The 24,659-nt window shown below is 38.8% G+C and overlaps 1 protein-coding gene across 2 annotated transcripts in view; it reads left to right on the top strand.

Moving 5' to 3' along the window:
• Positions 1-24,263, top strand: part of grk5l (G protein-coupled receptor kinase 5 like) — a 52,004-nt gene extending 27,741 nt beyond the window's left edge. Inside the window, exons 2-16 of one of the 2 annotated variants that reach the window (XM_038287298.1) lie at positions 6,723-6,818; positions 6,905-7,017; positions 14,458-14,535; positions 14,869-14,966; positions 15,100-15,192; positions 18,840-18,903; positions 18,987-19,127; positions 19,229-19,419; positions 19,522-19,559; positions 19,997-20,086; positions 22,116-22,324; positions 22,420-22,557; positions 22,677-22,814; positions 22,897-23,024; positions 23,129-24,263. In XM_038287298.1, coding sequence (XP_038143226.1) covers positions 6,723-6,818; positions 6,905-7,017; positions 14,458-14,535; positions 14,869-14,966; positions 15,100-15,192; positions 18,840-18,903; positions 18,987-19,127; positions 19,229-19,419; positions 19,522-19,559; positions 19,997-20,086; positions 22,116-22,324; positions 22,420-22,557; positions 22,677-22,814; positions 22,897-23,024; positions 23,129-23,177 — 1,664 coding nt within the window. In that variant the 3' untranslated portion in view covers positions 23,178-24,263. Of the gene's footprint in view, positions 1-6,722; positions 6,819-6,904; positions 7,018-14,457; positions 14,536-14,868; positions 14,967-15,099; positions 15,193-18,839; positions 18,904-18,986; positions 19,128-19,228; positions 19,420-19,521; positions 19,560-19,996; positions 20,087-22,115; positions 22,325-22,419; positions 22,558-22,676; positions 22,815-22,896; positions 23,029-23,128 lie in introns of both variants that reach the window. The other variant, XM_038287297.1, reaches the window with a different exon arrangement.
• The last annotated feature ends 396 nt before the right edge of the window (positions 24,264-24,659 follow it).

Genomic DNA, 24,659 nt, shown 5'->3' with positions numbered 1-24,659 from the left:
TCAAGAAATGTTCCTCCACCCTCATGTTTAGCCCATTCAGCCATTAATGGTCCACACAAAGCACACATGAATCTCAGTGTGTTTTCAGATGAGTCGGCTGATCAATGATATTTAATGGTAAACAATGGCAACCACAAGCAAGAGAGAAGATACGTTTGACTGAGGTGTTGGTGAGGTGAAGAGTCAGATAAATATATTTGGTAGCCACAGCAAACAAAAGGCAGTATTACTTATAACACAATCAGAGTCGTAAGGCCAGAACATACTGAATCCGATTTTGTGTTCGACAGAAAATTGTTTCGGATGAGGTTGTGGCATTTAGTGCTCATAGGAAGTCAATGGAGATGAACATACCCAACATAATATTCTGCAAAAAACTGAGATAGACCACATGTCTAGTCAGATTATGCAGAAATTCAGCTGTAATTTCATTGGTCTGACAGGAACAGAGAAGTGGTTACAAAGTAAAATGCATCCACTTTGGGGGAAATGTAAAGTAAAATCAATCAATTGCACGGAAAAACAGTCAGGCTTGGAGTCACACAGCGCATAGGCCTATCTCCACAGATCTGCTGAGCCTGCCTAATCTGAGCCTCTCTATATGCAGTCAGCGCGACGTGGAAAAAATCGAATTGAGATTAAAAAACCTGGATGAAACTGGTGTGACCCGGCCGGCATTATATTGACATAATTATCTTGTTCCTGAAAGCGTCTTTAGCCAGAGAGTCAATTGATTGTTGATTATGTTAAATATGAATTTACGCCGGTAAGGGAACAACAGAACCACTGAGCTGTAATTAATAAAATAAATAAATAAAAAACCTAAAGGTCTGGGAAAGCATCTAACCAATCTATAAGATTTAATATGGGCACAATTTTTACATCTGGGCTACACTATCTTAATATATTTAGATTTTTCCAAAATTTGTGGATTATTTTGGATTTCTGAAAAATGACTGAAGCAAGAAGCCTCATCCATTTTCGGTCCATATTAAACAATTCTTATACCTATAATTCATGATTATATTTTGAATTCTAAATGAACCAGGGTTGGTTTATTCCTATTTAATTGTGTTTCTTTAGAACCCTGCAGCAAACTACCCCCTTTTTCTTCCTGCATTTTGACCTCATGCTCTTTTATACCTGTGATGACCTCCAATACTGGACTCCGTTCAGAACATAGATCCAAGAGCAAAGCTCTATGGAACTTTAGGTAATCTCCTAATTTTCCCATTTACTATGTCTCCAGCTAAGTCATAGAATCTATGGTGCTCTGCTGCAAACATGTTGCTCAGAGATATTTAAATGTTTACAGCAATCTGTCTGAATTCCTCACATGTTGTTATGTTTATATATTGATCTATATGACTCACTCTGCTGATCACAACATTATGAATACTTTCATCTTTCTAACTTTTTTTCTCTGGACAGCATGTGTCACACAGCGTTATTTGATCTGATAAAGTTTATCAACGATCATAGTTTCATCCATCCATCCATTTTCTGTCGCACTTAATCCCAGCTTGGGTCACAAGGGGTGCAGGTGCCTATCTCCAGCTATCTAAGGGCTAGAGGCGAGGTACACCCTGGACATGTCGCCAGTCAAACAACACAGCAACACAGAGACAAACAACAATTAACCTAACAGTCATGTTTTTGGACTGTGGGAGGAAGCCAGGGTACCCGGAAAGAACGCACGCATGCTCAGGGAGAACATGTAACCTCACGCAGAAAGACTCCGGGTCAGGAATCAAACCTGCAACTTTCTTACTGCGCCACTGAGCAGCCCCATAGTTTCATATGAAGTGAAATTAAATATCTGAGAGAAATTATGATGTAGTCTGGCTTCAGTTCCTCAACTCAGTCACCATCACTGTCACCAATTTCCCCCATTTCTAAAAAATGCAGACCTAAAATTATTATTTTTTATATAGATCATAAGCTTTGTATGGAAGTTGGCATACCGAAGTTTCAGGCCCTGTTTTCTGCATACGCAAAGTTTATAAAGGAGTCTTCAGGTTAGTTTTTATAGTGCCTCTAAAAATAAAACCGAAGAAGTGAAACAGGGTTGTTGTAAAAGTGACAGGAACCGGGAACCCGATTGTGAAAGAAAAAGGCTTGTTTGTTGGGAAGGAGAGCTATAGTTGGAGGAACATTAACGGGATGATGAGGAGGAGAAGAAGATGAAAAATAAACAAGCTAAGGGAGCAGTGCGAGGGAAAGAAAACAGGACACAGACGGAAAAAGGAGGAACTGCATTATTTGTAATTGTCTCAGCATTGTGTACACTTTGAATGCCTGGGTGGAACCCAGTGTTTAGTACAATTATTTAACACTGTGTTGACCCGTGGCAGGAAATCTGTGCCGTTCGGTGGAACCTTTTATCCATAGATCCCTACCAGTAGCACTAACCCCTCACCCCCCATGGGGAATGACCTTCTCCTTTCACTGAACTGCTTTGTGTGTTTTGGCTGACATTATGTTTTTAATAAAAGAGATTAAAATGCTTTACCATAGAAAAGTATGCTGACATTTAGTCACCCTGCAAACTTTAACTCATTAACTCCTGAGAACAACTGAGGCTTTAATAAGGAAGTTTGCCTTTTTTTTTCACATACGTAGCGTGTTTGGTCTACTGTAATGTTGATGAGGAGCAGATGCTGGAGGTTAATGATTGTCTCAGAGGATATTTTGACTTCGGTTATTAAGACATTCTTGCTTTGTGTTTGTTCATGATGATGTGGCTATTCTGTGTGTCTGGTTTCCACTGCTGAGGTTTACCTCAAAGAAAAGAAAAACTGAACTTGAGTTTGTGACACGACCCTAAGGGGCCAGGAAACCTGTTTCTTTGTGTGCCAAAACTGAAAGAACAACAATAAAATGTCAAATATGCCAATTCCAAAAATTATTGTTTAAACGGAAATACCTATATTTTCCTATATTTTGAGGCGACAAGGCAGCTTTATTGCAACATTGCAAGAGTATTTGTATCCCATTGCACCCTTTCCGATTTTATAGTGTTAAAACAACAAAGTTCGCACTATTAAATAGGATTTTAATAAAAAATTACAATTGTACTGCATAGCTGCAAAATGGAAGAAAAAACATGAATAGCTTTTAATTTTAATTCAAAAATCTGGAAGTTGTGACATTTCTTTCCTTAAGCCTTTAGTCAATTTTTTTTTAAACTAAATTACTTTTGGCATCCCTGCCTCTCCCCAAATAAAAAAAAAGAGCATCCCTAAAGCCCAGCATTATGCTGCCACCATCGTACATCAAAGTTTGAATGGTAGATATAGTCTAGTTGCAAAGCATTAGTTCTTCAGCACAAATAATATTTTAAATATTGACAAAAAGTCCTACTTCTTCTTTTTTTAATCAACTGAAGCCTCTTCAAGGATAAATAATCTTTACTGTTGTAATGAAACCACAACATTTAGCAAAAACTCCTTATGCTGCATCCATGGTGAACACTTTTGATCATCCAACTCCTCATCTTTGCCGCTTTTCAGACGGTCGCTGAGACATACATCTGATGCATGTTGCGGGTATTGCACAATATCCTGTGACCTATCATATATTGTACGTTAAGGGCGCTACTTATATTTCATCACAGACTTCTTTTGGTGTAGTTATTTGTATTTTTTACTTTAGGTTAAGGTAGAAATCCTATGATTTTAGGGTTTATAGACAGAAGACTGTGAGGAGAATCCACGACAGCTTGATTCACTAAATATGAATATGGCGCAACGCCTGTCTCTTGTGTACAATGGCAAGTGAAATGAAAAGGGTGACTTTCCTTTGTTTACTGTGTTAATTGGAGAGAAAAGTAGTTTTAAGATGTTCTTAAGCAATAAAGTAAACCTTAAAACTTCATCTCTGCAGTCAGTTTATCAAGATTATGATCCTGTTTTAAATATTCTGCAGTTGGATGAGTGGCAGATGCCAGCATACTGCCTGGATGTCATGCTAAGAATCACCAGTTACAACTCCTTCATGCCAGCGTAGGTAGCAGATCTGCTTGGGGCGGTCAAATCTGCTCAATGCCCTGCCCTGGCAAATCCCTTGGGTATTTCCCATTTGCTGTTTATGGTCGCTGGAAGTAAATATAGAGCTTTTTTTTTTAAGTATGTGGTAAAAACTATTCCGGAATATAAAGTCAGAGATTTTTCTTTAGCAATTTTGACCTTTTGAGTTCATGTAGGTGCTAATTATAAACATTTTCGCCACCTTCCAGAAAGAAAATATTTATCAAGCTGCAAAAGTTCAGATTTTCCAATTCCTGTGTCTGACAGTTTGGACATGCTTCCTGGCAACGCCTGAAATCTTATAACAATACGAGACCTGTAACACCAGACAGTCAAAACGTGCCGCAGGACCTCTTGACACCCTTAATGCGTGTCCAATGTAGACTTGAATGTAAACCAGATGCGCCTGATGCTATAACTGCATTAGATCTTAACTCACAGACAAAAATTAGAGATATAAAGATATAAAGCCACTTTAAAAGAAAAAACAAATACGAGAAAAAATAGAAATAAAAAAGTCAGAATGTGGACATAGAAATGTGGTGTTTAGTGTGCACATAAAATGCAGCCGGTGTCAGTCCAGTCTATAAGATGGGCTGCTGCTCTGTTTGATGGTCAGGTGGGTTGTTGTGTATGCGTGAAGGTGGGAGTGTTTGGCTGGAGGGGGGCAGTGTGTATGTGTGGAACGTTTCACTCGTATAGTGTCTGACTTAATGTGGGTGATGGGTAATGCCTTGGATTGATGCTGCTGTACTGTTTTCTGGATGGAAATGGGACAAACAGCAGATCAGCCGTGTGGGTGGGATCTGTGGCATTTCCACCGACTTTGGATCTGGCAGATTCTCTTGTCTATCTTCACCACCTGGCCTATCTCCTTCCATGTAGACATTTGGAAGCAGTTTAGAAGTGAGTCCTGTCCGCCTCAACTAATGAGAAAGAATAGCCGTTACTGGGAGTTCTTAGTCAGACAGAAAATGTTTTAAATCCAGAGGAAGGTCAGAGGAAATGTGAATAGGCAGAGACTTTATGCTGTCTGCATTCTAGGTTGGAGTGTGTTTAGCAGTAAAGTTAGAGGAGCATCTACCGCCATGTTTACTCTGTCCTTCATATGGATTATGGCTAACTGCAAGCAGATCCTCTTATGACTTTCTATCAAATCTGGCTTCTTTTGCTTCTTTTTCAGAGTTTTAAAACAAAACCCTAATATAACATTTACTGATTAAGAGCATTCTTAAAGTCACTGTTTGTACTTGATTTTATGAGGAATGAACAGAGAAAAGTCAGACTGATAAATGCAAATTAGGTGAGTGTTGGCCTAGTGGTTAGAGCAGTGCGCTTGTGCTCTGAGAAGGTTGTAAGTACCTGGTTCAAACCCCACAATCTCCACCCAGGGTTCCAGATCAAAACGCTTAACCCCACACTGCTGCTCCCCGGGCGCCGCACAGTGGCAGCCAACTGCTCCCCAAGAGGATGGGTTAAATGCAGAGAGTAAGTTTGTCATACAATTCAGATTTTCATTTGATTTGGATGGTGCTGGTCTATCACACCATGACAGTTACAATGTGGCAAAATGTATTTCCCTCGTCGATTCTTAAAGTTTGGGCATCAATTTGTTTTCTGCTCACTTGGGTTTCGTTAAATACATGAAAAAAACAGCTTTTGTTATCCTTTTTCTGCTCTTTCCCGCAGTATGATGCTGCCACCACCTTTTTTTCCCTTGGTTTGGGCTGCATGTTGTGATGTAAATTAGTAATTTCTCTTCACACATACCTATAAAACAAATGGTGGTTATATTGAGACATAAATCCATGTAAGACACTTAAAAGACAGAAATCTGTTTCAAATAAACAGAATGGATATAGTGTTGTTTTCCCAGCATATATTGCAGTTTTGCATTTGGGGTTAACAGATATGTTTCAGGCAGCAGGAATGGAAAGGATGAGGCATGAATGCAGTGGGATTGATGGGAGAACTGCTAAAGCTTTCACTCACAGGCTCCAGAATGACGTAGCGCTTCTTGAATTCCTGAGTTATTACTTAAAGATGTCTGCTTGTCGTTTCCTCTCTTGCTTTCATGCACACAGTGCCTATCAAACTGGGTAAAACTTGTTGGAAAATAAGGAAAATTCTGGTCAGTTCATTAAAAAGATTCAAAGCGACATCTTTCACTGCTGATTGTGTTTTATTCTATTATGGGGAGCACAAACCAGGCAAACAGGATTGTGATTTATGGATATGAGATGTGAGAGCAGCCAAATATGAAAAGCACATTTGATTATTGAATTACTCCTTCAAAATATTCCCTTAGATGTCTGAAGATTTAGAGTGATGGAATCAAGTCAGGCCTGAGTTCTTGTGGAAAAGGAGCGGGTCAGAAGAGACTTTCTGTCTGAGCGAACGCAAACACACACACTCCCACTAAACACACACACTGTTCCACTTTCAGGGAAGCTAGTAGGAAAGCCACCGGAGAAATTTATGGAGGAAGTGAGATGTAATCTATGAATTATATATACGCACTGAGACTGTGATTTCATTCAGGGGAAAGCCCATTCACTATCCTGCCCTCCCCTTCCTCTCTTTCTTCCACTTCTGATTGGTCCTTACCGTTTTCCCTCACTGGTAAAAGTTAACATGGACAACTTTAAGAATTCCTACCATTTTAATGTCTGTTTCATTTGTGTGTCGCCACAGGTGGAGGTGGGAAACGGAAAGGCAGGAGCAAAAAATGGAAGGAGATCCTTCGCTTTCCCCACATAAGCCAGTGTGCTGAACTGGGAAAAACCATCGGTACGTTTTTCTGCTTTCTTTTCATCTGAAGAGGGCGCAATTAAGTGTTAGGTTATAAGTTTATTTGCTTTTTTTTATCTTTCCAGACAGGGATTATTCCAGCATCTGTGACAAGCAGCCCATTGGACGGCTTCTGTTTCGTCTTTACTGTGAGACCAAACCCAACTTGCAAAGATGCATCCAGCTGCTTGATGCAACGGTACACCTATACACACATTCAGAGTCGCAATTGACTTTTTTATTTTTTTTTTAAGCAATTGTGCCATCCTTTGACATAACAGGGCCCTGGGTTAAAAAAATAAAAATAAACACAGTATTCAAATAAAAAAAACATAGTGTCCAGGTTAAAAAGCATTATACATTGCATTTATTTCAGAGGTTATGATATTTCTCAAGCTGAAACCCCCCCCAGTATAAACAGAATGAAGGGCTCAAAGTTATTCAGATAATTCATTTTTAAAACGGAAACATTTGGGTCAGGTTTGACCACTCTGAACATTAAAGATTATGATGTAGAGTTGTGTAATTTTTACTTCATATTCTGTCAAAATTGAAGTAATAGATGTAGAAAACTGCATATAAAATGCAAAGCAGATCTTTTGCTACTGTTTGGCCAAAATCTCTTCTGTCTATCGACAAAACTGGATATGTTTAGTAAAACTTGAAACACAGCTTCAGGTTATCTTCTGGTTCACGTTTTTATTTCTTCAAGATAAAAATTATTTTGGTCTCAAATAAAAACATCATATGCTTTTTTTTATTGTTTCCATTGTTATATGATTTAGATGAATAACATTTTAATACTGATTTTGTTCTGTCAGTTAGTCATTTCTCAATTTTTTATGAAAGTTAATTGAAAACAAAATAAAAATATTTTAGTTTAAAAAACAAAAAAAAAGTTTTTTGTAGCAGTCCAGAAGGTTGTGGTATAATTTTGGTTTTGTTGCTTTATCAGTCTTATTATTACGCATGGTAGTAACTGAGTAACATCGGCTGGTTTCTTGGCACAGATCCTACTTTAAAGAGTACTGCATACATTTCAAAACATTTTTTGATGCACATTTGAGACAAATTTCCTGTTGACCTTCCAGTTTTCTCCAGGTTTCTATTGTCCAGTCGTTGATTTTAGAAACGGCGATTTGAGGAATTTAGACGAGGGCTTATTCCTTTAATATTTGATCAACTTTGAGTGTTTGATCTGTACTACAAAAAAACAGACCCTAAGAACTATGCTACCAGACAATTTGTGCTTCGAGTCAGAGCTTTACAAGCAATCTATTTTCCCCATGAATATTAAAGACATAAATCTTAACTTAAATGCTATAATTACTTCTGTATTCCAAAAAAAAAAAAAAAAAAAAACAAAACAATCCACTGTACTTTGTTTCCAAGTTTGAAGCGTGTTCAATTCAAAATGTCAGGAACAGCGTTGAGTTCGAGGTTTTATACAGTAGCCCATCAGAGTTGTTTGTTTGTTTGTTGATGTTTTTTTTTTTTTTACTTTTTATGAATGACTATGACCTGGATGACTGATAACCTTCACAACACAAATTATTTCAGTAGTTTTTATGATTATAAGCAGTCCTATGTCCATTTGGAGGGTGTCAATTTGAGTTGATCTCTTTGCTTTAGAGCTCATTTTTATATTTAATGATCCAGGGTCCCTGTGCAGGCAAATTTTTTAATTTCATGGAAATATATATATTTTTTTCAGATTTTATTTCTTTTCCCTAATGTCCTTCTTTATTCATTTTCCTCCTTGCTTTACTTCTTCTGTTCATCCTCAGTTCATTTCTTGTTTCCTTCCCTTTTTTCCCTTCTTTGTGTCCTTTCTTGTGCTCTAATCGCTCCTCATTGTCTTGAGGTAAAGTCATGTGTAAAGTCACCTCACTGTTAAAATATTTCTCATAAAGTCATGGCGAATTTATTAAAATAATTGAGAGTTTGGAACAGTATAAATGTTAAATGTAAAGATTTGGAGGATTTGGCAAACGCTGTTTATGACGGAGACCTTTCTGCATCAGTATGTCTCAAAGTGGTGTTTGCTTTCATGAAGGGACGGAGGGGAGCAACATGGTGTTCGTGATGCAAGCGAGACCCCCCCACCCCCTAATAGATGGGCCTTTTCCAGCATGGCTCCGCGTTGCCTGGCAATACCACAGTAAACACAGTGGGATTCCTTGAGGTCCTGGAGTGTCACAGTGTGTCACACAAGCGTAACCAGATTTCCTCTACAAAACACACACAGAAAGTCATGCACGCACACGAAACCCAAGAGCTTGAGTGGAAAATCGATTGAAAAACCAAACAGTAACTGAAAAATAGTTTTTGAAAAAATGATTGAAATGCAAAGAATAGTGATTGTTAACGGTGTTTGTTATCAGTAGTTCCACTGATATCATACACACACTGAGATATCCTGACAAACGCACAAGCCAATGGAGTCTGACCCCCCCACCAGCAATGGGTGGGGGGTCAGCCAAAGGGGAAAGGAGACGTCCCTTTGGCTCTTTGGAAGCAGTGGGGATCCAGCACATAAAATACACACATTCGCCCCCCTGTGATGCAGCAGGATTTTCTGGAAGCGCCCAAGTGCATTCCCTCCTCTGTTCCAAGAACTCTTAAAAACAACATATTTCTCTTGAAATTGAACATTCAGGCTTTCTCCTCCTCATTTTCGTCTCCCTTTAACTGCCAACTTGTTTCTAAAATGTTTTAAAAAGCACGGCATCTAGATTGCGTAACATGTCAAGCAAAGCTCATAACTGCACACGGCTCATAGGAGTGTTATCCAATCACTCCGTATACACGGATCCGCTCTGCCGTAACCACACTCAGACCTGGCTTATTGAGTGCCGCAAATAATGCCCAACAAAGAGCGCAGCGTCAGAGTTGGTCACATGGGCTGGGAGAGAAATTAGCTTCTGCGTGTGAATGAAATAAATGTGTGTAAGTGGTTTTCCTCTCGCAGAGGTGGTCACTTATAGGAGTGGGTGTTTAAAAGAAGGCAGAGTAAGGGAGGGCGAGGGTTGTTCTGGGAAACAATGCTGTCCTTTCTGTCCTGTCACATGCCCCACAAAGATATTCCGGGTGTTGATAGATAAAGACTTAAATGTGTCATGTGGGAAGTATTTAGTGTAGACGCAGAGTAAGAAGTGGGGAGGGGGCAACCGGGGTAAACGACCAAGAAATCTGCCTGTTTAAGTAATCAGAGCTCTACATTGCTATCTGAACAGGTCACTGAAACGGTGCTTAAATGACTGACATGTAGCTCAGCTTTTATTCATTAGGGTTGACCTTTGCTGACCTTTACAGAGATGTTCACAAGCAGTTTAGATAAAAAGTGGTTTACACCTCAAACCAAACATTTTTGGTTTCAATTAACAGCTATAATTTGAATAAAAACAAGTTGCTTATTTTTTAACTTTTTTAGGTGTTAAAATATAAACTCATTTCCAAGTTTACATATAACAAGTTACATGTCTGGAAGTACTAAATCAAAACAAAAGACAGATTATGTAACATCATACGATGCATCATACAATGACTGCTGGAGATAGGAACCAGCACCTGTATGATTAAAGCGGGTTAAGATTAGGGCTGCAACTGATGTTCATTTTGCTAATCGATTAATCTGTCGATAGTTTTGCTGATTATTATTCTGCCTATATATCGTGACTTTCGGGTGCCCAATATAATATTTTATATATATATATATTTTTTTTTTCAGTTCCTAGTATTGATTTTTTTTTTTAAACAAAAGATTTTCACCTAATAAAATGAGGGGAAAAGGGCTACTTCTTCACCTCCACTCTGGCAGATTGTTTTGGAGCCCTTTTGCTCTGCAACTCAGCTCCATATCTGTAGTTGAAGCAGTCACAGTGGAAGACATGAACTGACTCAAACTCCAAACAACATGGATGCCAAAATAACTAGATGATCTATATCTTCTGACGAATATATACAGCACTTTCTTTTTTATCTATACATTTAATTTTGAAAGGTGGGAAAAATATATCAATATATTGTGATTATTGCAATATCGTGATAATATCATATCGTGACTCAAGTATTGTGACACATATCGTATCGAAACACCCATGCTAATACTTACCCCTAATAAATGGATAGCAAAACTTGCTTAAAGAAGATTCCTTACAAGGGAAATTTTAAGTTTCCCACTTAAGGAGTTCTGCAAAGAGCATTTTTTTTATCTTAAATGCAAAATGTTTATACATTTTTTTTACAATTTTGTTTAATAACTGCTCTGGTTGTGTTTCTCTGTCAGCTTTAGGCTTGGTTTAGAGTCTGTATACTCCAGTTAACGATTAATCAAGTACTAAATCAGTTGACAATTATTTCAATAATTGATTAATCATGATTGTCTTAGCCTTAGTTAAGATAATGGTTGAATTTTCAATAGAAAAGCAGCTCTAACTCACATATAAAAAACTCAAATCTTTATTTTATGCATACTTGAGACATAAAGCTTGCTAAGCTTAGCATTGCTGACTCTAAAGAAAGATACTGGGCTGCATTTAACATTAGCATTTAATTTCTTATACGACTATGTGTCAGGTTGCTATCCATGATAGCATGTGCTGATCTATATAGTTTTTAGTTTTTTGCAGCTCATTTTGTTTTGGTTTTTTTTCACTCTAGATTAACGTTTTAGTTTGGAAAATATACAAAATTGATATGTCTTTACAATTTTAATGCATGTGAGTGGGCCAATAAATGTCCAAAATGTTATCAAGGTTAAGTTGTAAAACTGGTTTCTTAATTTTAACAACTGAAAGATTTCAACAAATATGAAAAACAGATATAGAAGTTAAATTCTAAAAAGAAAAATAGGTCTTTACAACACTGAGGAGTATTAAAAATTGTCATTTTATGATATCTGTAGATTTTCCATTTTTTTGTTTAACAATGTACATTACTCACAGTTCTGGTGGATGTAACATTATTGTCTGCGTATGCTGTTGATTTAAAAACAGCATATACGTTTGCCAATAGAAACATTTATTATTAGGAAGCTTTTGCAGATCTGTTTATTCAAATATTAAATATTAACAACTAATTTTTTCTTAAAGCACTGCAAGACACAGATCCATTTCACATATTAGCAGCGCATTTCAGCACAATCCATGGATTAATGCAGTTTCCTATCCAGTTAACCCTAATTTTGTCGTATTTCTAAAGGAAATGCTGTTATATCTAACATTTTTGGCACCATTATTTAATTCCTGACTGTCAACATATTCATCCAGTCATGGAAATATTCTTCGCTTTGTAAATCATTGACATTTTAAAGAAAATTCCTTGAATAGCTTATTTGTGTCCCTATGGCTCTAAGTCTTGTAATTTTCTCTAATCTTTGCCTCACTGCTTGATTTAAGTTTAAAACCTCATTTTGAATTTGATTTTTTTTTTTATCTGTTGGATTCTGTGTGCTGCCTAATGGGTTTCCTGTCTGCTAAACCTGACATGACGAGTAACCATGCCGACAGGAACGCTGTTTACAAGCAGAAGCAGCTGACTGAACTTTCCAAAGTTCAACAAATGTTCAAAATAGGACTGCCAGATCCCTGATGAGTTGAGGAGGAAACATTATGGATATGAAGCAACTCCAGAAGGGAGAGTGTGGAGGAGAAAGTTTGTTTCCTTCATCATTATGAGAAATATGAGATCTCTGGTGCATAGAATAGACTAAGAGCAAAACACTGATGAGTACTTAATGGCAATAAAGGTCCCGACATACTACTCTGTCTCGGAGCCTGTCTGACAACAAATGCAGCTTTATACTTTGCAGAGGAATGGCTGCCGGAAGATATTTCAAATCTCATAAGCTTTCGACTGCATGACGGACATCAAACACAGCTTATGAAGTGTTGCAGCTCTTCTCCAGAACAGTCCTTCCCATCCCATGACAAGCTCCCTACAAATAAATGTCTCTTTGATCACTGATTGAAGGAGGTGTAGCAAAATTGCGTGATATTAAAATGTTATGTTATTTATTGTCATAAAGTTTCTCTTTCAGTTAAAGCAGTTATTTTTAATGTCAAGTGGTGAGGGCCTAGAGCTTTACACACTGCATTTGGAGACCTTTATTTTGAAGTTGAAATGAAACTATTCCTGGGTTGTCTTACTGTAGAGATCATCAGGCTCTGGACAGCCATTAACACCTGGTCACATTGCATTGATAGTTGTGGTACCAATAGTAAAGAAGACCCTGATCTAAGGATCTGTGTTGGACATTTTTTCCTTTCAGAAAGTTAATTATTAATTCTTTATAACTGTCTTCACTGTTGTTGGTTCGAAGGATCTAATGGTTAGGTTAGCAGGGCGCTTACAAGAAAGCTTCAAGTTCTCTTGTTTGAATCCTGCAGACTGCAACTCAGGGTACTTGACCAAAAACCCTGAGCCCCTAGAATGCTTGCTGAGGGGATTGGTGAAATGAAGAGGACAGATTTTAATTAATTGTACAAATTTGCGTTGAAAACAAAAGATTGTTTTTATCAAAAGTTAGATAAAATGAACCCTCCTCTGGAAAGCTTAGTAGAAATCTTCCCCATGCTGGCTGTAGCTTTAAGATTGCATTTAATGAATTTACCCATGATGATGAAGTACTCTTGCCCCAGAAACATCCAGCCTTTTCCTACAGCTTGGTGTGTCAACCAGACTGTTGTTACAGTCTTCATAGGGTACCATCATAAAGGTACTCCATACCAGAAATTAGTTCAATCATTCCAACGTTTGGTCTCATAGTTTTCTTGACATTTTTAAAAGTATTTTATTTTTACCGTAACCCTTTAAAGCTAAGTACATATATCGTGTTTGATCCATGAGTTTTTAGGATCTTTGCATCATCAGTGTGATATTTTTAGCTGCTTAAAACCCTGACACACAATCAGACACAGAACAGAAAACGTATAAAAGATTATACACAAAATTTATGCAAATAAATGATCTAATTTACCTTATATGAAATATTTGTTTTTTAGTTCAGGTATCAGAAAGTTCAATGAAAAAAATGTCATTTTCTGTCAATTATTTATTTGTCCAGGCTTTGAAAGGTTAGGGCAAATTAAAATGTCATTTATACTCCTTTTTTAAACTCTGCTGTTTGTTAAGATGCTCTGTTTACTGTACTTGTTTATATATATATTTCCAAACAACCCTTTGAATGCACTGATTATTAAAAATACAGATTTTGTGACACTGTAATATTAATATATTGTGATTATATAATAAGGTTTTAGAGACTATATCACATATGTTTAACTTAAATAAATGTTTTCTTTATTTTCCCTATGGGTCCAGTATCAACTGCATACATTGCATCGCCAGGACTGCAGGTGCTTTTGCTGGAATTGGCTTTTAAAGGTTGATATAGAAGACATCGAGCATGATGTCTTCATTATGTTGGAGTAATATCCCTTTTATGAGAGATGCCACTGAAACTTTACTACAGATCAATCTATGGCAGTGCTTAAGAAATTCAACAGACATGTTGTTTTTTATTAAGTGGCAAATAGTTTGTTTAATTAAAATAATTCCAATATCAAAGTGTAGTGCAAGTCATTACCAGGACTTTATAAGTTATATTATTCTGGGTTTTTTTTTGTTCTTTTTTTAGGAAGACTATGAGGTTACGTCTGATGAAAAACGAAAAAGCAGAGGGGAGCAAATCATCAAGACCTTTCTTTCAAAACAAGTAAGCTTCCTTAACTGGTATTTTCACACCTGTTATTAACTGCCGAAGTAAATGTTCACACTACCGCAAAAGTGAAACTCAACCTTTGACACATTGATGTGGCAATCTTAAGAATAATCTTGATGCAACAATGACACGAGCCACAAAGAAAATTGACAAAGGTGCAAATATTGAACATGCTTATGAAGTCTGAGAGAAATCTATACTTAACATACAGGAATATGTGCCTTGTATTTTCTGCTTATCTTGAAGTGGTGCATACGTTAGGAGGTGATGGATTTGTGAGTGTGTGTGCATACTTGTGACTGTGTGTGTTTACTTGTGTTGATGCAGTCACCTCAGCGGGTAGACATAGCGGAGGGTTTTGCAGAGCAATGCAGAGAGAACCTCGAGTTCAGTCCATGTAAGGAGATCTTCGGCGACTGCCGCAAGTGAGTCGCCATTCATTATGCCTCTTATCTCACATTTTTCTCCCTGAATTTTGTCACATCAACAGATGTAAGATTCTGGGATTTTTTTTTTTTTTTGGTCCTTTTTAATGATTTTGTATGTTTGTTGCACCAGGGCCGTCCATGAGTACCTGAGTGGAGCGCCATTTTCAGACTATCAGAACAGCATGTATTTTGACCGCTTCCTTCAGTGGAAGGTGCTGGAGAGGTTTGTTGTTTTGTTTTTGTTTTTTTCTTTTTTAATGAAAAATAAAATGAAACAACTGAAAAGCTGTGATAATGAAGTTGTTGCAATTACCTACTTAAAGGAATAGTACACCCAAAACATGATTAGCCTTCATTTTCTACTCACCCCCATGCTGAACAACACTCTGGAGTACTTTTTTGATATCTCAAATGCATCTGGAGATCTGGGAGGCTTCTTGCTGTCTGTTGACATTCAAATAATGGAGATCTATGGTGACCGAGACAGAAAGGTCCATAAAAGTCCACAAAAAACGTTTCAATATTCCTCCATACTGCTCGTCCAATGTATTCCAAGTGTCCTGAGTGGGTAGCATCCAGAATTTACGCGAAACGAAGTCATTTAGAATGTTTTTAGAGCATAAACAGTAGTGTATAGGATTTCCTGAAAGCGCGTTCACGACGCTACGGAAACCGCGGCAGACCAACCCAGACGAAAGTGCGCATTCAGCTCAGCAAAGAACTCATGCTCTTCCTCAACACTGAAGTCCTCAGACATTTTTCTTTCGTTGTTTCTTTCTTTGCACAGGTAAACAGCACATTTCTTCTTCTACGCTTGCATTATTGGCAGAGCAGACGCTGAATGCGCACTTTCATCTGGTTTGGTCTGCCGGCTTCCGTAGCATCCTGAACGCGCAGGTGCGCGCTTTCAGGAAATCCTATACACTTATGTTTATTCTCTAAAAACATTCTAAATGACTTCGTTTCGAGTAAATTCTGGATGCTACCCACTCAGGACACTTGGAATACATTGGACGAGCAGTATGGAGGAATATTGACACGTTTTTTGTGGACTTTTATGGACCTTTCTGTCTCGGGCACCATAGACCTCCATTATTTGAATGTCAGCAGACAGCAAGAAGCCTCCCAGATCTCCAGATGCATTTGAGATATCAAAAAAGTACTCCAGAGTGTTGTTCAGCATGGGGGTGAGTAGAAAATTAAGGCTGATCATGTTTTGGGTGTACTATTCCTTTAAGGTCATATTCTGGTTGTATAGTGCAGTGCATTTTTTTTTCTAAAATAATTGCAATATTTCGAAAAACAATGGGGGGAAATGCACAAATTTACACTGCATCCAACAACCCATTACATTTTTCGATAAAATGATAAAGCCTTGAAATCACCTTGCAACAGTATAATGCCACATTAAGAAATTTAGAGAAATCCATAATGATTCATTTTTACCATCCATAATCTAGTCAGTGGAAGTAGTTGAGGTGAGGAAGGTGGAGGATTTGTGATGCTGTCGGCTAATTTATTCCCTAGGATCCTGACCACTGTATTGTAATTTATAACATCATGGAGTCTTTAGAATACTGGGACAAACCTGGTAGCTTCAATCTACTGGGAGTTTTAGAAAGTATCAACAACAGCTGTACCAATTATTGCTGCACATATGAATTTGTTGAAATAACTCGACTGAATGCTTAGTAGTAATATACAGACAAATAGTTAAGCTTTACTTTTCTCTGTTGCTTTTTGAAGTTCTGCGAAATTTAGTCAACATTGTAGTTCCTACATGTATGGATGTATAAATTCCACAGATGGGATGAAACTCACCATTGTGGATATTGTTCACAGAGTCTGTGCAAAGTATTCATTGAATTTCTCCTATTAACCAAAAATATAGTTTTAAACTATGTTAACTTTCTTCTATAGTTGTCAGGATCTGCAAATTAGGTTTTAGTTTGTATCGTTTTTGCTTGCCATATTCTTTTTTCTTTCCTTTCATTTGTCTCTCAGCCGCAGCCTTCTGTTAATCAGTAGTTCCTCTCATCCATGTCTCTTATTTTCCCGTTGTTTGCACCTGTTTTTCTGCACTGCTTAAGACATTGGTTTTAAAGGCCCCTACTGCAGGGGCTAGGCACTAGCATTTATTCAGTCCATACAATGAAGTGTGTTACTTTGGAAGACGTTTTTAGTATTTTTTTGTTAAATTATTTTATTTCAAGATTTTATTTTCAAAACAATTTTTAATTTATACTATTAATCCTTCCTTTTTTACATAAATGACTCCTGGCTGCTGTTTGTAGAGATGTTTGAACACCGCCTTTTGTTTTTTCTTTGATAATATATATTTTTGCCAACAAGATTCTGTCAAACACAAAAAGAAATTCACATTTTGGAAAAGACGAAAACCTAAGAGCCACTTTATTCCCTCACACCCCCACCATGGACTGTTCTCCCTGCTGCCCTCTTTGAGAAGAGGCTTTGCAGCATTCAATGCAGGTCCAGCAGATTCTGCAACAGTTTCTTCCCCACCACCATCAGAATGTTGAACTGTTGAGAAAACTCTAAATCATGTCACAGACTCTGCATCGCACTGATAACACCAAACCGAAAATACTGCATATTTGCACCATTAATGCTCTGTAATTCCATATGAGTGTGTTTGTTGCACCATATTTTTCCTCCCACTCAGTTTACTATTGATCACTGCTGCACTTTATAGAATGGAAATGTTAAATCTCTGTCTGAAAGCTGTACTTAATTAAATTTTGTTTAGTATATAATAAAAGTTTTCTAAGTCACCTGAGGGTTAAGCCCAGTCCTAACATTGGTCTATAGAAACCTAGACCTAAAGTCAGTGGATTTAGTATGTTTTCATTAAATAGACCAACAGATTACCTTCCAGCGATGAGTATAAAAATGTCTGCCCTCTGCTCCTTCACTAAAATACTCTTTTAGTTTTGCTGTCAGTATTCCTCTGGTTCTCAGTCAATCTCTACATTATGTCCCAACGCTTGTCACATTAGCTCAATACAGCTAAATCTACCGGGCAGTTTAATCCAACAAATATTAAACTAAATGTATTATTTAGCAGTAAGCTATTTAAACAAAGCTTTCTTAAGCTGTTTAAACAGCTTTAAAACAACTGAAAAGTCCATACTGCTCTTACAGTCATTTTCTGTCCTGTGTATCTACTCTGGAAAGTCCCAAAGTATTGGCATGCTTCTAGTCTTTTCCACATGTACATTTCTTTACTCACCACTTTTATTTAAAATCTTCTGTTATTTCAAAGAGTTTTAGGAGATGTGAACTCTTAAGACTCTCAAGAGAAGTGAGCCCACAGCATCACCAATCCTCTACTATATTTACTTACTTGTAGATGGATGTGCCTTAGAGCCTATTGTACATCTTGAGCAGGGGTTCCATAATTTGAATGTTATTTATATTTGAAAAATAATGTAAGATTTTTTTGCTAATTCTGATCTTAGGGTTTTAGGTTTTCATGATGATTTAGGGCCATATTTTTTATTTTTTTAAAGTTAAATATACATATATTAAACATCTATCCTGAACATGTCAGAGAAGGCCATTTATGATGATCTTTGGGATGCAATCTTACTTTAAACATATATATATTCTCCAGGATAAAAGATGTTTTTTGCAAAACACATATCGAGGTCAGTTTAAAGTAGACAGCAGGCTATCAAGGCAGCATTGATCGTATCTGTGTCTGGAAAGTGAAATTAGGCACAAGAAGCTCCACCCTTTGTACAGGAAACAGAGTCAGGATGGTATTGAGTTCTGCAGATAATATCTCAGCCCTGATCAATACCATATGACTATTTATTAATGGATTTTGCTGTATCTGTGTTCTATCAGGCAACCAATCACTAAAGACACATTCAGACAGTACCGAGTGCTAGGAAAGGGGGGATTTGGAGAGGTAAGAGGATCAGTTTGGTGCTGGATCTAAAATATTAGGATTTTGCTGCAACACACAGAATGTACTCTTGTTCTTCTTCCCAGGTGTGCGCATGCCAGGTCAGAGCAACAGGGAAAATGTATGCCTGCAAGAAACTAGAGAAGAAGAGAATCAAGAAGAGGAAAGGAGAATCCATGGCCCTGAACGAGAAACAGATTTTGGAGAAAGTCAACAGTCGGTTTGTTGTGAGTAATAATTTCTTAATGCATATATTTTGGATTTTATCTTTGTATATGTTCTAGCGCAGTTATTTCAAACTATGTTACACGTTTCTGAATTTCCATAGGTGAGTTTGGCGTATGCGTACGAGACCAAAGACGCTCTTTGTCTGGTGTTGACCATCATGAACGGTGGCGACCTGAAGTTCCATATCTACAACATGGGCACGCCGGGCTTCGACAAAGACAGGGTCCAGTTTTACGCCGCTCAGATCTGCTGTGGACTCGAGCATTTGCACAGGGAATCCATTGTCTACAGGTATTAAACGCAGAGAAAGAAACATGTTCATTGAACATTATTATTCCTCTTGTCGTGTGTGGCATAAAAAAATCTATTTATTACATTCTTTGTTACTTTTAGGGATTTGAAACCAGAAAACATCTTACTAGATGATAATGGTAAGTTTTTTTTTTTTTTTATACATTTGAAGTCATAATATAAAAGTCTTTGTATAACATATGCTAACTATGGGAATAAATGTTTAATTGATTTTGGGGTCTTTGGGGATGCATCCCAAAAAAAACACACAAGTTTGAATTTATGTAAAGTTATGATCACATCTAGATTTTAAAAATCATGTGCAATATGTGCAATTTATTCATGCATGGACATTTTGTTTCTGTAAAATCATTCCACCTGAGAAAACAAAGGATGAGTAAGAGCCCCAAATTAATAAGAAATTCATGCCGCTGATAAGTGTGAAAGCTGTTTACCACACTAATATCTAATAATGAATCAAAGCAGATCTACTTTCCATGTATTTGTTTTAAGAACAAGTATATTTTTGGGCTGTTTATCCACATTACTAGAGGATGTCCCTCCTGTTTCACTGCAGGACACATTCGGATTTCAGATCTGGGGCTGGCCATCAAAGTGCCTGAAGGAGAGTTCATCAGAGGAAGGGTGGGGACGGTAGGCTACATGGGTAAGAAATTACGCCACCTTTCTACAAATACGCCAATAAAACCCTTGATGAGAGTTAAAACAGTTAGGTCTATGCAACCAAGTTGATATATTTTAGATCTAAGTGGAAACTAAGTTTAACAGCTAAATTAATGCAGTTTTTACTCAGCTAGACCTGGTGGAATTCAATTTATTATTAAGATCATTTTGTTCATTTGATTTTGGAAAAACAATACAATTTGCTTGTGATTTGGTCTTAGATATTACTTGAATAAAATAAAAAAATTATAACAAGGTTAAACATAGCTTTTTTTCCCTGACAGCTACAGCTGCTATCTTCTGCTCATTAGCTACCAATTTAATTCAATTCAATTCAGTTTATTTCTATAGCGCCAATTCACAACACAAGTCATCTCAAGGCACTTTACAGTTCAACCAGATCATACAGTGAAATTGATTCAAAGTTGATTGCATTGACTCGAATGCAATCCCTCACACTAAGCATGCTTGTAGCGACAGTGGAGAGGAAAAACTCCCTTTTAACAGGAAGAAACCTCCAGCAGAACCAGGCTCAGTGTGAGCGGCCATCTCCTGAGGCCCACTGGGGTTCAAGGAGACAGAAGCAGAGATACAAAAAGCAGCTGTAAAAGGCGATGTTAATGTTTATGCTTCACATAAACATCTACAATGGGAACCTTTTCAACCACAATTCTTAAAACAGTTTTGCAAAGTTTTTAAACATATTCATAATAAAAGCACTTATAATAAATGAGAATAGTACAAGTTCTCGTACTCGTACTCGTCGTCTCCCGCTTTATCCGGAACCGGGTCGCGGGGGCAGCAGACTAAGCAGAGACTCCCAGACTTCCCTCTCCGCAGACACCTCCTCCAGCTCTGCTGGGGGAAGCCCTAGGCGCTCCCAGGCCAGCCGAGAGACATAGTCTCTCCAGCGTGTCCTGGGTCGTCCCCTGGGCCTCCTCCCAGTGGGACGTGCCTGGAACACCTCCCGAGGGAGGCGTCCAGGGGGCATCCGAAGAAGATGTCCGAGCCACCTCAACTGACTCCTCTCGATGTGGAGGAGAACCGGCTCTACACTGAGCCTCTCCCGAATGACCGAGCTCCTCACCCTATCTCTAAGGGAGAGCCCAGCCACCCTGCGGAGAAAGCTCATTTCAGCCGCTTGTATCCGGGATCTCGTTCTTTCGGTCATGATCCAAATTTCATGACCATAGGTGAGGGTAGGAACGTAGACCGAACGGTAAATTGAGAGCTTTGCCTTTTCGCTCAGCTCTCTCTTCACCACGACAGACCGGTGCAGCGTCCGCATTATTGCAGCAGCCGCACCGATCCGTCTATCGATCTCCCGCTCCATTCTTCCCTCACTCGTGAACAGGACCCCAAGATACTTGAACTCCTCCACTTGAGGCAAGGACTCTCCTCCAACCTGAAGGGGACAAGCCACCTTTTTCCGGTCGAGAACCATGGCCTTGGACTTGGAGGAGCTGATTCTCATCCCGGCCGCTTCACACTCGGCTGCGAACCGCCCCAGCGCACGCTGTAGGTCTTGGCAGGAGGGAGCCAGCAGAACTACATCATCCGCAAAAAGCAGGGACGAGATCCGCTGGTCCCCGAGCCAGACCCCCTCTGGTCCTTGGCTGCGCCTAGAAATCCTGTCCATAAAAGTTATGAACAGGACCGGTGACAGAGGGCAGCCCTGTCGGAGTCCAAGATGCACCGGGAACAGGTCCGACTTAATGCCGGCAATGCGAACCAGGCTCCTGCTCCGCTTGTACAGAGAACGGATGGCCCCTAATAAAGGGCCCCCGACTACATACTCCTTGTACTTTTAATAGTACAAGTTATTAAAAGCAATTAAACATTAAACATTATTATTATTTCTTATGAACATATAGTGTAGAATTAATTCACAAAATAAATAAGCTAATGTTATTATGGTTTAAGTATCATCGATAATTATATTTACATAGTAAGATTTAAATACACATAGATAACTCTTTACCGTCATTTTTAATAGGTTCTTTTTTTTCCAGCTCCAGAGGTGATCAACAATGAAAAATATGCCATGAGTCCAGACTGGTGGGGGCTGGGTTGCCTCGTTTACGAGATGACCGCAGGAAGATCGCCCTTCCGTGCCCGGAAAGAGAGAGTAAAGCGTGACGAAGTGGAGAGAAGGGTGCAGGAGGAAGAGGAGGAGTACAACGACAAGTTTACAGAGGACACAAAGACGATCTGCAGATTGGTGAGACTGGATGGAAAGCTGAGTGTACGGACAGAAAGAGGTAAATAAATAATAAATAACCCGAGTGACTCATCTCTCGGCTTCTGCCCGACCAGCTGCTCACCAAAGACCCCAAGCAGAGGCTGGGGTGCAATGCGGACGGAGCAGCAGGCATCAAGGCTCACACGTTCTTCAAAAACATCAATTTCAAGCGAATGGAGGCTGGAATAGTAGATCCTCCCTTTTTGCCTGATGTGAGTGGTCGGTTATTTTGGTTTGTTTGGATCAGTGTTACACTTTCTGTTTAAATAAACGCTTCTGTTCATTTTCTCCTCAACCCTATCTGTCCCCTCCGGTCATTGCCCTCTCCCAGCCTCGGGCAGTGTACTGTAAGGATGTTTTGGACATAGAGCAGTTCTCCACTGTCAAGGGAGTAAATTTGGACCAAACTGACAATGACTTCTACTCCAAATTTGCTACAGGCAGTGTTCCCATCCCGTGGCAAAACGAGGTGAGCAAGAAATTCCTAAATGCTCCGCTCACTTTTCGATCAACCAGTGTTAACTTTACTTATTTTCTATTTCATCCTTTAGATGATTGAAACAGAGTGTTTCAGAGATCTGAATGTGTTTGGGCCTCAAGGAACAAGACCTCCAGATCTGGACTGGAATCAGCCGCCGGAGCCACCCAGACGCAGCCTGCTGGACAGGATCTTCAGGAGGCATGTAAGCAGATGCAAACACACACATACACTGATGATCCAGGCGTGCTAAATAAAAATTAACCCATGCACCTCCCTCTATCTCCCTCTTTAATTCACAACAGCACCCAGATGTGTCCATCTCCAACAGCCGTGTGCAGTCTTCCAGTGTAAATTCTGTAGACTCCATGTCCAACTCTGCCCCCTAACGGCACAGTGACAGAGTTTGAGCTACTTAACCCGCAAACACTCACAAGAAGGGAAGGAGCTCGGAAGAGCTTTCCTGTTGCTGATTGGTCCGCAGCTGAAGGCCTGAGCAGCAGCTGGAGACAGCCTGTCTAAAAGCTTAAATGGTCGGCCCACGGGTAGGGAAGGGAGGGGAGGGCACAAGGGGGGTGGATTGACCTGGCCCTGAGATTCTGGGCATTAGTAGTAGGACGCTCGATGTTGTGGAGATGTGTGGAAATATTCAGACAAACTTTATTTTCCCTCAGGATTGTTGGACTATAGAAAAGAGCCAATGTTGTTGTTCTTGTACCGGAAGAGGATAGATGACAAGCCGATATTCAGGGGATTCACTGTATAATAAAGACCACCACAGGGAATAGGGGAGGGGGGGCGGGGTCTGGGGTCAGTGAAATTTGTTTCTCAAAAAAAGAGAGAATTTTTTTTTTTTCCTGTCATTTCAGTCATGTACTTTCTGGCCTGTATCCTGTATCAACATCTCTTTCATCCACCCCCCACCTCCCCCTTTACGTGTCACCATCTGCACAACTCTTAACTTATTCTTTCTCCATATTTCACCTTTCATACCTCAGATCTCTCCTAAACATTCAGAGCATGTCACCATAGCAACCTCAGTAACACATTGTACATTGCCTTTGCGTTCATTCAGGCCAAAGATTGCAATTCTAGTTTTGTGATTCTGTTGTCATGTTCAACTGTTGGTTTTTGGAAGGTCTTTAGCTGTTGTGTAGAACTACAGAAGGATCAGAATGTGGGATCCATTTTAGAGTTTTCTTTAAATATGAACCTGCAGACATATCATAGAGCTTAAAGCACCCCCCCACACACACACACAGACACATAGCACAGTGCTTTCCAAAATTATTCATACCTCTTGAACATCATAATTTATCACGTTACAAACGTTTTTGTTTTGTTTTGTTTTTATTCATTTAGAACTGAAAAATCTAAAAAGTGTGGCAAGCATTTGTATTCAGTCCATCAGTAAATACTTTGTGAGACCTCCTTTTTTTTTAAACACTTTGTGTCTATTCCGAATAATACTTTTAATTTTTGATATATAATCAGAACCCATCTATATGTTTTTGAATAGCTTTTTTTTGCCAAAGATTTTTTATTGTATTAATGACTTTAACTAGGCCATTCTCTCACATATCTGTTTTGATCTAAACCATTCCATCGTAGCTCTGGTTCTTTTTTAGGATCCCTGTCAAGTCCACTGTTTTTTTCCAGACCTGCTCTGTATTAAACTCCACTCATATTCTCATTAACTCTGCCCTTGACAGTTCTGGGATGTTGGTTAAAGGGTAATGTGAAGTGATAGCCATAGCTGTCTCCTCTCCCATTTTGGTCAGGAAACCACCGTATTTCCCCCCTCTTTCCTGCCGTTCTCCCATGTTAGCAGTCTCC

Source organism: Cyprinodon tularosa, unplaced genomic scaffold, assembly GCF_016077235.1.
Source record: "Cyprinodon tularosa strain WSP-4 unplaced genomic scaffold, ASM1607723v1 ctg238, whole genome shotgun sequence".
In the NCBI taxonomy this organism is placed as follows: domain Eukaryota; kingdom Metazoa; phylum Chordata; class Actinopteri; order Cyprinodontiformes; family Cyprinodontidae; genus Cyprinodon; species Cyprinodon tularosa.
This window is presented reverse-complemented; position numbering and strand designations above follow the sequence as displayed.